Here is a 12,481-nt window from a genome sequence, read left to right as displayed (position 1 = left end):
GCCGGAGTGTCCCGGGGCACGGGAAGCGCCGCTGTTTACACAGCAGAGCGGGACCGCAGGACGGGGGGGGGGGGGGGGGGCTGGGGGAGGGAGGAGATGGAGGCTGGGAGAGGGAAGAGGTGGGCTGGGAGAGGGAGTGGGGGGGGCTGGGAGGGGGAGGTGAGGGCTGGGAGAGGGAAGAGGGGGGCTGGGAGAGGGAAGAGGGGGGCTGGGAGAGGGAGTGGGGACTGGGATTGGGAGGTGGGGGCTGGGAGAGGGGTGGGGGCTGGGAGAGGGGGTGGGCTGGGAGGGGGAGGTGGGGGCTGGGAGAGGGAAGAGGGGGGCTGGGAGAGGGAGTGGGGGGGCTGGGAGGGGGAGGTGAGTGCTGGGAGAGGGAAGTGGGGGGCTGGGAGAGGAGGTGGGGGCTGGGATTGGGAGGTGGGGGCTGGGAGAGGGGTGAGGGCTGGGAGGGGGAGGTGGGGGCTGGGAGGGGAGGTGGGGGCTGGGAGAGGGGGGGCTGGGAGAGGGCTGGGAAGAGGTGGGCTGGGAGAGGGAGTGGGGGGGGCTGGGAGGGGGAGGTGGGGGCTGGGAGAGCGAAGAGGGGGGCTGGGAGAGGAGGTGGGGGCTGGGAGAGGGGGGCTGGGAGAGGGAAGAGGGGGGCTGGGAGGGGGAGGTGGGGGCTGGGAGAGGAGGTGGGGGCTGGGAGAGGGAAGAGGGGGGCTGGGAGAGGAGGTGGGGGCTGGGATTGGGAGGTGGGGGCTGGGAGAGGGAGAAAAGAGGGGGGAGAGAGCGGTCTTCGTCCTATAGGTTTGTGGCGAGGAGGAGGAGGATATTAAGGAGACGGAGCCACGGAGACTGGCGTAGTTTAAAGAAAACAACATTCGAGACGTTGCCTTGTGTGTGTACGTCTTTGTCTGGGTGTGTGCATGTCGTTGTGTGCGTGTGCCTGAATGTAATGTGCTCGCTCATGAACAGCCCTTGCCCGAATACTCTGTTGAAGGCTATACGGGGGATCTTTGTTTTTGTATGCGTGTTAATGTATATATGCATATATATCGAGGGTGTCCGAAAATGAATATGCCAATGAGAACGTTGAACAGTTATTTGAGATACTGACGTAATATTTTTACATGAATACGCGTAACAGACTCGTAAGTTTTAGTTTATTTAATTGGTTACGATATTGATTATATATTCTCGAATGATCAATGAATCTCTACATGTCTTCCCATAATTCACTATGAGCAATCTGATTCGGCGTTCCAACTCTGAGAAATGTTTTTCCAACACAGCGGTTGGGATGGATGGCGACACAGCAGCGTCAACGACACAACGTTGGCGTTCTTCAAGGGCCCTTGGTTTGCTAGTTCTAGATTTTATTTTTCAACCCCAGAGATAAAAAATTATCTTAATGGTGTTGAGTCGAGTGAATGGGCAGACTTGTCATTGTATCAGAAAGTGCGGTTTCTCCTGATCAATAATCACAACAAACTAAAACGTATAAGTTTAGTGCGGATATTCACGTAAGTATCTTGAATAACAATAAACCTATTCAACTTCCTTTTTGATATATACATTTTCGGGCACCCTGTATGTGCGTGTGTGGGTGTCTCCCTGCTTATATGACTCTGCGTGGGGAGCAGTATTGTAGCGGTTAGCGCACTACGCTACAAACCCGGCTTCCCGAGTTCGATTCCCGCTCAAGGCCACCAGTGACGATTATCTGAACCGGTCCTGGGCCTCCCCTAGATCGACTCGGCCTCAAATGAGTACCTGGCGCGGCGTGTAAACATCGCCATTAGGGAGGCAAAAGCGGCCGAGCGATGTGCTTGCCACCCGCCCCCTCGTGTGCTGTGCCGGCCTTTGTAGGGGCTCGCTAACACCACTTTCCACGACAGTCTGTTACAGGCTACACGGGGGATCTTTCTCTTTGTACGACTGGGAGGCATCGTGGCCTCGGAGTGCACCTGGCCTGGCACAAAGCGCCGCGGTGACGTCACCGCCACTTAGTGGTGAATGGCGGCTGTTGCTGCTGTTGTTGTATCACTGTGCGTGGATGGGGGCACATCGAGCTCTGAACCCAGTGACCTGAATGTGATTCCCAGCCACGGCCATCATCAGTGGCAAGTGAAGTCTGAGTTGAGCCCGGGCCCTCCCATGGTGCTGTGTGTTTATTAAAGATCGGCCCCGGGGAGACAAAGGCGGCCGGGCGTGGTGCTGGCCACCCACCCCCTCGTGTGCCATGTCAGCCGTCGTAGGTGCTATTCGCTAACAGCACTTTACCCAACAGTCTGTTAAGGCTACACTGGAGATCTTTGTCTTTGTTGTACATGCATATATATGTATGTGTGCGCGTGCAAAGCTGTGTGTGGTTAGCGAACTATGTTACCAACCCGGTGATTTGTGATTTGATGCCCGGCCAAAGGCTAACATCCGTGTCGCTTTTCATCTGGAGTACCCAAGAGTGGTCGTGGTTTGCGAGCATAAGCAAAAGGGGAGACGCGGTTGGATTTGTGCCTGTTTGGCGCTCACGGGGAGCAGTGGCGCAGCAGTTAGCGTGCTGCGCTACGAACCTCGCGACCCGAGTTGGGTTCTCGCTCACGGCCAATATCGGTGGGAAAAATTATTTGAACCGTCCTGGACCTCCCCTAGGTCGACTCAACCTTTTACGAGTACCTGGTGCAGTGTGTAAAATATCAGCACTTTAGAGACCAAGGTTGGCCGGGCGTTGTACTGGCCGCACCACCCCCTCGTGTGCCTTCGGAGGTCCTCGCTCGCAGCACTTGCCCCAACAGCCTGCTTAGACTGTACGCGGGAACTGTGTCTTTATGGTGCGCATCACTAGCCGTTAAACGAGGCAGTGATTCAGTCATTCAAATCCAAGCATTATTTGGTGATTCTGCTGCTGCTGCATTGGCAGTGGTGCACAAGCACAGCTGCTAGCAAGACCACTCAACACATTTTCCATTAACACCATGTGGCTTTGAAGCAGCGGTTCTTCACCTTTACTGCAGCCTTTGCACCCCTTTGGTTCCCAATTGTAAAACAAAAATGTATAATGTTAATAAATACATAGGGTTTGATGAAACAAAGTAGCTGTTGTATTTGCGTGCCCTTACTAAATTTGTGTTTTCAATGATTTACCTTCTAAAACAAATCTGGCCACGTCTCGCACCCCCAGAAAGGGCATCTCGTATGCCCAGGGGGTGCGTGATGCACCCCAAGTTAAGAACCGATGCCTTAAAGGGAAAGTACGGTAATATATAACAGGAGACATTTTGGCCCGTGGACCTTCTTATTCATAGCGCATCATTGAACGACACCAATACACACAGATGGTGATTCCTGGACGGAAAGCGCGCACAGGGGATAGTGTGACCCGTAGGATCGGGCCTCTCCCATCATGCCTCGCACAAAGGATGTCACGTGACACCACCGCCACTGCGTGTGGTAATCCGCACGGATACTATTTGTCTTAGGCGCCCAGCGCGCGGAGAAATCTAAACCGTGAGACAGCAGGGACAGGGGGACTGTGAGAGAGCCGCGTGGCAGCTTCATCCTCTCTTAGGAATCGTCGTTGTGCTTACGGCCACCATTGCCTGCTGACGCTTTTTGTGCTGGGAGGGATTCTTGTGAACGGGCGGTTTTCCGGCCACCACGCGGACAGCTTAGCCCCCGTTTACCACGACGTAGGCTTTCGCGACCAATATTGTCCATACTAGAGGGGGTTTTTTTTTTGGGTTGGATCACGTAAATATAAATGTGTCTTTGAACCCGCCGCCACCCGACGTAACAAACCTGTTGACGTGACAAACCTTACTAATTGGCTGTGTCGGGCGGTGGCGGGTTTAACGACACACTTATATTTACGTGACCAAACCAAAAAAAAACCTCTCGTGGAGCTTAGCCCCCGTGCACAGGAGACAATGGTTAGAATATTGATTATTATAACAATGGCTCACCAACTCGAACCAATTGTAATTCTTATATAATACAGGTTTTTTCGGTTAGATCGCGTAATTATATAAATGTGTCGTTAAACCCACCACCACCCAACACAGCCAATTAGTAAGGTTTGTCACGTAAACGGAACGTGCCAATTCGTCACTAGTACAGCAGACCGGTGTGTTGGAGAGTAAAGCCACAACATTTACAATCTGAGTACGATGTTTCACCAGTAATTACAACCAGCTTCATCAGGCGACAGCCAGATTTGATTCTTATGCTCACCGTGTACATAGAGGTGTACAGATAAACGGATGCTGTTGTGGAATCTCGTCACCCCCTCAGAAAGTCCTTGTGTGCGTGCGTGCGCGCGTTGGCTGGTGTTGGGAGCGAGTCGCGTCGCAATAGACGACGAAGGGAGGATCGCGCAAGTGGAAGCGAGGAAAACAACGCGGGAGTTACTACCGAAACTTTATTCCATCGTGTATTGATGAGCAACTACCCCAGTGTCCTCGTTCACGGTCACTGCCAGGACAGATCGAAGCGCAGCGGGCACGGCTCACACGGTTATGACGCTCAAGGGCACCCAACGAGTCGCCCCAAGGTAATGACGGAGCTGTGATAACCGGGTTTAACGCAATTACCAACACCTCCATGTGCTAATTATGGATAAAGGTAAAGGTGCAGCCCTGCAGTGTTTTGCTCGAGGAGTGACACTGCTGGCATAGGACCTCCATGAGAGAGGGGCGCTCTTCTACGCTGGTATTGGGCCTACTCTTCTACTGCCGTGCACGATTTACTCAACTCGATTGCAACGTGACATTTCTAACTGGGTTTTATAAGTAGCTTCCCTGGCATCCACCGATAATCTGTTGGATATTTGTATATTTGGGTTTTATTGTCTTGTGATTGGGGTTTTACTGGTGTGGTCAGTGTTTTTTTCAAGTTATACCTCGAATGTATAGTGCTTTGAGATTACCAGTTTGAAAGGCGCTTTATAAAACTGATTTTATTATTATCATCAACATCATCGTCGTTCTCGTATGGAATCTTGTCCAGGAATCATGACACTTTCACGTTTCCCGGTCAAGTTAAAATCTAGCAGTGGAGAGATGTTAACTCCCTCGCCAGGTATACAGGAGGTCACTGGTTTGATCCCGACCCTGACGCCTGCATGTTCTCTCCGTGGTCGCGTGGATTTTTCTCCAGGTCCTCCGGTTTTTCCCTCCACATCTATAAATACACATTTAAATTATTTGGCTGCTATATATTTCCACGTGATAAGCCACTTAATTGTGGCCAAGGTCACTTCTGAAAAACACCTGTATAGCTTGGTGGGGCCTTGCCTGGTAAAATAATTAAAAGTGTATTAGTTTAGATTCGTGTGTGCAGCTGAATGATGTAAAGATAGTTGCAAGGCCACACTGCCTCCACGCCCCCCCCTTCCTCCGTTGTTGCGCATGTGCGACATGCCGGCCTTAAACAGCTGTTCGCTAACCGGCGCTGCGGCTCGGTGGGGGGGCGACGCGGTGGCAAGTGTTTATACGGGGGGGGGGCAAGTGTTTGTACGGGGGGGGGGGGGCGACGTGGCGGCAAGTGTTTGTACGGGGGGGGGGGGGCCGTGCGGCCGGCGTTGTGTGCAGAAGAAGGCAGCTGTTGCCATTAGCGGCTTCCCTCCCCTGAGAACCCGTAGCACCTGGGACTGTCCCGTGACCTCCCGCCCCCCCAGTCTCCTCTGATATACACACACACAGCGTGGCGGTGATTAGGTGTCCCCTGCTGCACGTCTCTCCCGCCACAATTCTGAACGTGTGTGCGTATGTTGAACTTCTTTTGCGCCGTACGTTAGCCAACCGTGCTCCTCGGAGGTGCCGAATAAGGACAGCAAACTAAAAGCAAAAAGCGGTTGTAAAGAAATTACTCTTCAATCTACACTTAAAAGTGCATCGATCCCAGTGGCTGCCTTGTATCGGAAGAAAGAGCGAGTGGCGTTTCAGACGGCCGCAGAAGCGAATCTTAAGGCGCGCGCTGCGGTGACCACCGTCTTTGTACGATGACCACCCGAAAGCCGCCGCTGCGAGGATGAGAACGTGCACCTCCCTTGCTGTCACTTCCCGTATCTCTCTTCCGATTACATCTCTCTCCCCTATCTCAATCCCTTCCGAAGGGGTGCACCTTGGAGCGGCCAAGCCGCACCGACTGCAGGCGACCCGTCGAAACCCCTCCCTCCCAGCTCGTCGCGAAAGGCTCGCGACACGGATGAGAGCCCCTCTGAGTCCGTTGTTATCGTGTTGATGGGATGGGGGGGGGACGAGACCAAGCCTCCCCTCCTTCCTGTTTACACGTAGCTGTGACAATGCGCAGATTAATTAGTTGATTAGTAACAATGCAAACAAGACTACATCGCACAAAGGGATTTGTTCAGTTTGTAATTGCAGCTCTGAATAATTAAGCAAATTGTCATGGCATGTGGAGGTGGGCGCTGGATTTACCCCCCACCGCCTGCTCCCAATGTTTAATGAGTTGCTGCTCAGCCCTGCAGCTCATAATGTACGTATGTAATGTGTGAGTTGAACTTTTTTTTCTCGTATCCCAGCAGCTTCTACTGCCCCCCCCCCCCCGACGTTTTGTCCGTTGCTTCGACTCTGCCGATGAGGCCCAGAAAGATGGAATCCGCTCGGGTAGTGTGTTTTCTGGAACAGATGCTTGCCGTGGAGAATATTGAGGGTGGTGCCGTGAGGTAGGCCCGGTGGACTCGAACACGCGGCGATGCATAACCGGCTACCACGGGATGCTCTGCGCCAACGCATAATGAGGACGCGTGCGGCGATATTTCCACGGGGAGCCCTCGAGTTGCCAGATTTTAATTCAGCGGCACGTTATCCCCGGAATATCCCTCTTCTTAACAAAAGGCCGTTATTTCTATTTCTTTTTTTAAACAACACAACTAATTCGTAGCCCGAATTGCTATCCCAGTGGAATCGCCGAACATGACAAGCCGATTCTGGAACGCCATCTGGCGCCGTTGTGCGCCTAGGGGGCCGTCCATAAATGACGTCACGCACCTGGGGGGGGGGGGGGCGGCGGTATTCACCATAAAATACTACGGGCCGTCTGCTTCGTAGTGGACGTCGCGTTGGTCCTGTGACCGTCAAATCACTGCATTTGCCGGCGTTCCGCGGTCCAAGTTTGGAAGAAATGTAAAAAAAACCCAGCAAATCCCCTCGATTTGGATCACACACAACAGCAATCGCCTCTCTCCCTCACTCCTGGCAGACCAATGGCCACTTGCAGGCCAGGTGCTCTGTACCTCGTGCCGCACGGGGACAGCTGCCACTGGGGGGTGCCCTTGGAATGTTGGAGGTGCGATGTAAAAGCATTTTTTGAGTTGGAATATCAATGTTGTTATTAATGCTCATGAGAGGGCAAACACGTGGTTGGAAAGCATAACAATGTCCAGGCTTACACGCGATGATTGCACCTCGTGTTTGTTAACTACCTTGCCTTGTATACAGGAGGTCGTGGGTTCGATCCCGAACCTACTGCCTGCTGTTTATTTGGAGTTTGCTGTGTCTCTTTCCCCGTGGTCACGTGGATTTTACTCTGGGTCCTCTGGTTTTTTTCCCTCCACATTTAGAATCAACATCACGCGTTTAGATTATTTGGCTGCTTTAAATTTCCACGTGACGATAAGCCACTATTATTAATGCTCATAAGAGGGCAGATGCGTCCAGGCGTACGCGCAATGATTGCACCTCGTGTTTTTTTTGTTAACTACCTCGCCTGGTATACCAGCGTCGTGGGTTCGATCCCAACCCTGACGCCTGCTGCTGTTTATTTGAATTCTGCATGTTCTCCCCGTGGTTGCGTCGATTCTTCTCCGGGTCCTCTGGTTTTTCCCTCCACATTTAGAATCAACGTCACGTGTTTAAGAGTATTTGGCTGCTATAAATGTCCACGTGAGCCACTTCGTTGAGCTATGATTTGTGATAGCCAGGTTCGCTACATAATAGGTCAGTAAAAAAAATTGTGTAGTTTTTTTGTTTGTTTTAAAATCGTCAAACCTCGTGAATGAACTGCTTGTGCGTCGCCTTTGCCTTGTGCTCATCAGCTGGTGGCCGCCGACCCCTCGGAGACCGGCTCGCAGTGCTCGGAGCCCAAGGCGGAGCTGCCCCCGCCGCTGGAGCGGACAGGCGGTATAGGAGACTCGCGGCCGCCCTCCTTCCAGTAAGACCCCCACCTGGGACACCGTGTCCACTATACACTCTCGCTGTTAGGCTGAGGAGCTTAATCATTCCGCTCACGTAGTCTAGACCGGTGGTTTCTCAACCAGGGGGGTGTGTGTGTTACGCGAGGTGATTTATAAACCTGCGAAATTATATTGTACGTGAAAGGCATTGGTGAGCGATCGCGTATTAATCTAACTACGATAATATTTTTAATCCATTTGGCAACCTAGAATGATATAGAAGACCTTTCTAAACTCATTGATCGTAAGCAATGTTGGTTTCCAAGAGCAACCAGCGAGCGCTGGCAAATGACATCACGCACGCAGAGCGTCCGTTGACATTCTTTTTATTCGCTTGCAGTTACTAACTTGTTAGGATGATATCTCTCAAGATGGACAAAATGTTGATGTTCATTATTTGTACATTTATTTTCTCAGGACCATGTTGGGTCAGGCCAAGGGGGTTACTCGTTTGAATTAAAATTCAACGAGGGGAAGTGCAGCAGTAGCCAAATAAGGTTGAGAACCACCGCCCCAGGCTATACCAGCAACCCAGAAAATATTAATCTGTATTCAGCGACTGAATTAAGCCTATGCGTGAGACTGCATCTCTTCGTGAGTCTACGGGGGCTCTATAAGATCGTGTCTCTTGTGTGAGTTTATGTAAGTCTTTTATGGGTGTCTGTGGGTCTCTGTGTCAGCCAGTGGGTGTTTCTGTGAGACGAGAGCTTAATTTCAGCCAGGTCTGTTCATGTCTGTGACATATTTACACACTCGGCACACCACATCCAGTATACCTTTGCATTGAGCTGTGGATGCTCGTCACATGCCACTTACTCCGGTCTACTATCGACCCTTTTAAACGTTTCTGCACCCAGCACACCACATCCACCGTACCTCTCAACTTCATCATTATTGTCATCTTCACCATGATTATTATCGTCATCATCATCGTCGCCAAAATCTCTTGTGGTGCTGGCCACACCACCCTCCTGCGTTCCGTGCCAGCTTTCACAGGCGCTCACCAACACCCAACAGCCCGTTAAAGGGGTACACGGCACATCTCAGTTGTTCTTGTTTGCATGTCTCAGCCCCAACCCCGCCGGCAGCCAGGAAAGCCTGGACCAGGCCACAGACACGGAGTCGGTGCTGTCGGCACGGAGCGAGAGACGGTCGCGGAGAGACCGGGATCCTCGGCATGAGCACACAGGTGCGCGTGAATCTCGCATCTCGAGCCGTCCTGCCAATTCCCGCCCACCCCCCCCACCACGTCACCGACACCACTGCATTCATTCAGAACTGCCGGATTATTCCGAGCAGGGATGGACGGACGGATCGTTGGAGGATGCTCCGACATGAGCAGCCGCCGCCCACCGCCACCCTCCTCCTCCCCGTCACTGGGGGTCACTCGGGCGGGGTCACGCTGGCGGTCACGCTCAACAGCTGCTCCACCAACCCCCCGCCCCCACCGTGCCGCTCTGGCCCGCGTGCGCCTGCAGGCTCAGAGCGGCCTCGTGGGACGCCGCAGCAGGCGCAGGATTAGCGGCAGCGTCGGATCGCGGCGCCTTTCCTGCTCAGGGTGACAGCGTTGCTGCATTAGCTCCGTCCGCCCGTCCGCCCGTCCGTATCTCTGTCTTTGTCCGGGTTGGTGAAGGCGGGGGGGCGTAGACGCAGAAATGTACAAGCACAAAACAGCGGAGGTGGGGGGGGGGGTTTCGCTGCACTGCACTTTTAAGGTAGCTCTGCGATATCCGCTTCCGTGGCCTGAACACGAATTGGGGGGGGGGGGGGGGGGGTCGTGGTGCTCTGCGAGTTTTCTGAATGGATCCGACGCGAAGCTGATTGCACAATTGGGATGAAAATCTGGAGAAAACGAAAACAGGTTTTAAGATAACGCACACCCGCAGCCAATATTGCAAGAGATCTTTTGGTTAGGCCACGTAACGATTTGGAAACAATCCGTGTCATTGAGACCCTCCGATGTTTGGCCGTGTCGGGTGGTGGAGGGCCTTTACAACACAAATTAATGCCAGATCATCGTGGCCTAACTTAAAACAACCAGGATTATCGTCGTCATCTTTGACATTGTCATCGATGACGTTGTTGATGTTTTCGCCACAGGACCGAGGCCAAATGGGCTGGTGAAGCCCGTGCCAGGCCGGCCGCTGCACGCGCCGCAGCACCCTCACCACGCCCCCCCTCACCATGCAGTGGCGGCTCCCCACCACCACCACCACCACGCGGCGCCAGCGGCGCCTCACCAGCACGCGTACGACGCGTCGAGCGTGGTGAGCAGCGAGCTGGAGGAGACGAGCGCTTTCGACTCGGAGGAGGACGAGGACGACGACAACGCCAGCCGGTGAGCGACGCCCGGGAGGGGCCCCGCTCGCCCCAGCACGCATGCACACACGCACCACAACGTTGGGCCGACGTTGGCGTGCGTTTTGCTCGGCCGGCCAATCGCTGTTGTTCGTCAACTCTGCCGGATGTCTTCGGTTCCACTGAAGAATTTACTCCCGCCGTCCTTTTTTGCAATCTTTTATCCAATACAACGTGGGTGGTGCTGTTTTCTGCCACGGTGGTGAGATGTTAACTCCCTCGCCTGGTATGGAAGTCGTGGGTTCGATCCCCGATCCTGATGCCTGCTGTATATTTGGTGTTTGCATGTCTCCCCGTGGTCGCGAGGATATTTCTCCGGTTCCCCCGGTTTTCACGTCCGCATTTAGAACGTCACGCATTTAGAGTATTTGGCTGCTATACATTTCCATGTGATGAGCCACTTCGTTGGGCTGTCATTTTTGATAGCCAGGTCACTTCTGAAAAAGAGCTCCACAGCTCAGTGGCCCTTACCTGGTAAAATAAAACATAAAAAAAATAGTTTGTTGCTGGCTACTTGAAGTTTTGGGCCTCCAACAAGTTAATAATCGCCATCAACTGTTATCAATCCACTGCTGGATGAAGGCCTCTCCCCAAAATGTCGAATATCTCTCACGATCCCGCGAAGCGACAATCCACCCAGCACCTACACGCGAGCCGATTTTATCTCTCAGTTTCCACGGCCGACATCCTTTGCTCAACTGCCACTCTTACCGCTAATCTCCTCCATCGGGCCTCAACCCTTGCAGGCCACTAAAAACTATAAACTATAAAAACGAAACTATTCTTGTTCATTTTACCAGATAAGGCTCCAGGCGAGGTAGTTAACATCTCCTAGCTATCGCAGCGACCCTCAACGCTGCTTGAGTTAAACGTATGTAATCGACCTGCTGCGCAATCCACGCGTTCACTCTCTCTCATTCTCAGAGTCGTTCCGAGCGGACCTCTCTTCGTCCTTCTTCGTGAGCCGTTCAGCACTTGTTCCATTTCCTTCATTAATCTCCCCGTCTCTGAGCTGTGTGTCAAACCAAGAGATATATGCCACGTGTATATATATTTATCATGAATATTTTTAGAACTCGGCGCATTCGTCAATGACACCGTGGCCTTCAAAGGAAATATATGTAACAGGCAACGTTTCGGGCTTTGTCCCTCGTTCATAGCACGTAACTGCAGCCATCTATCTAGATGACTGTCCAGTAGCCGCGGCTCTTGCCTGATTGCCACCCTGCTCGCCACCCTGCTCCCATCGTGATGACTGCTGCTTCTGCTGTCCCCGTGTAACCGCCGGCCCGCGCCTGTGTGCGTGCTCCATCTAGGTTCAGCACGTCCACCGAGCAGACGGGCTCCTCGCGGCTTCTCAAGCGCCACCGCCGCCGGCGGAGGAAGCACCGCATGCAGGAGATGGATCGGGTGGGTTGCTCTCTCCCGCGTCTCGGCCGGGCTTCGACCAGGCCTGGCGGAAAAACGCGTGGCATGCAGGACACAAGCCAACTGCGATTTCATATCACACGGTTTCATTTCTTGTGTCCCATGACTCCATTTCATGCATCCCACGGCTCCATTCCATGTCCCACGACTCCATTCCATTTCCCATGACTCCATTTCATGTCCCACGACTTCATTTCATGTGTCCATTGACTCAATTTAATGTATCCCACAACTCTATTTCATGTATTCAACGACTCCTTTTCATGTCCAATGACTCTAGTTCATGTATCCCATGACTCCATTTCATGTGTCCTATGACTCCATTTCATGAATCCCATGACAACATTTCACTTGTCAAATTACTCCATTTCATGTGTTTCACTACTCCGTTTCATGTATCCTACGACTCCATTTTATGTATCCCATGACTCCATTTCACGTGTCGCATGACTCCATTTCACATCTAACGACTCCATTTTATGTATCCCATGACTCCATTTCATATGTCCCATGACTCCATTT

At 52.6% G+C, this 12,481-nt stretch overlaps 1 protein-coding gene across 2 annotated transcripts in view; it reads left to right on the top strand.

Annotated features, from left to right (window-relative positions):
* LOC133352306 (segment polarity protein dishevelled homolog DVL-3-like) overlaps window positions 1–12,481 on the top strand; it is a 63,354-nt gene that overhangs the window by 32,035 nt on the left and 18,838 nt on the right. For both annotated transcript variants that reach the window (XM_061567878.1, XM_061567876.1), the window contains exons 3-6: window positions 8,036–8,151; window positions 9,244–9,362; window positions 10,274–10,511; window positions 11,848–11,941. In XM_061567878.1, coding sequence (XP_061423862.1) covers window positions 8,036–8,151; window positions 9,244–9,362; window positions 10,274–10,511; window positions 11,848–11,941 — 567 coding nt within the window. The remainder of the gene's footprint in view (window positions 1–8,035; window positions 8,152–9,243; window positions 9,363–10,273; window positions 10,512–11,847; window positions 11,942–12,481) is intronic.

This window comes from Lethenteron reissneri, chromosome 40 (assembly GCF_015708825.2).
Source record: "Lethenteron reissneri isolate LAM-NWPU_2019-01 chromosome 40, ASM1570882v1, whole genome shotgun sequence".
In the NCBI taxonomy this organism is placed as follows: Eukaryota; Metazoa; Chordata; class Hyperoartia; order Petromyzontiformes; family Petromyzontidae; genus Lethenteron; species Lethenteron reissneri.
The sequence above is the reverse complement of the archived record's forward strand: the minus strand, read 5'-3'. Positions and strand labels throughout refer to the sequence as shown.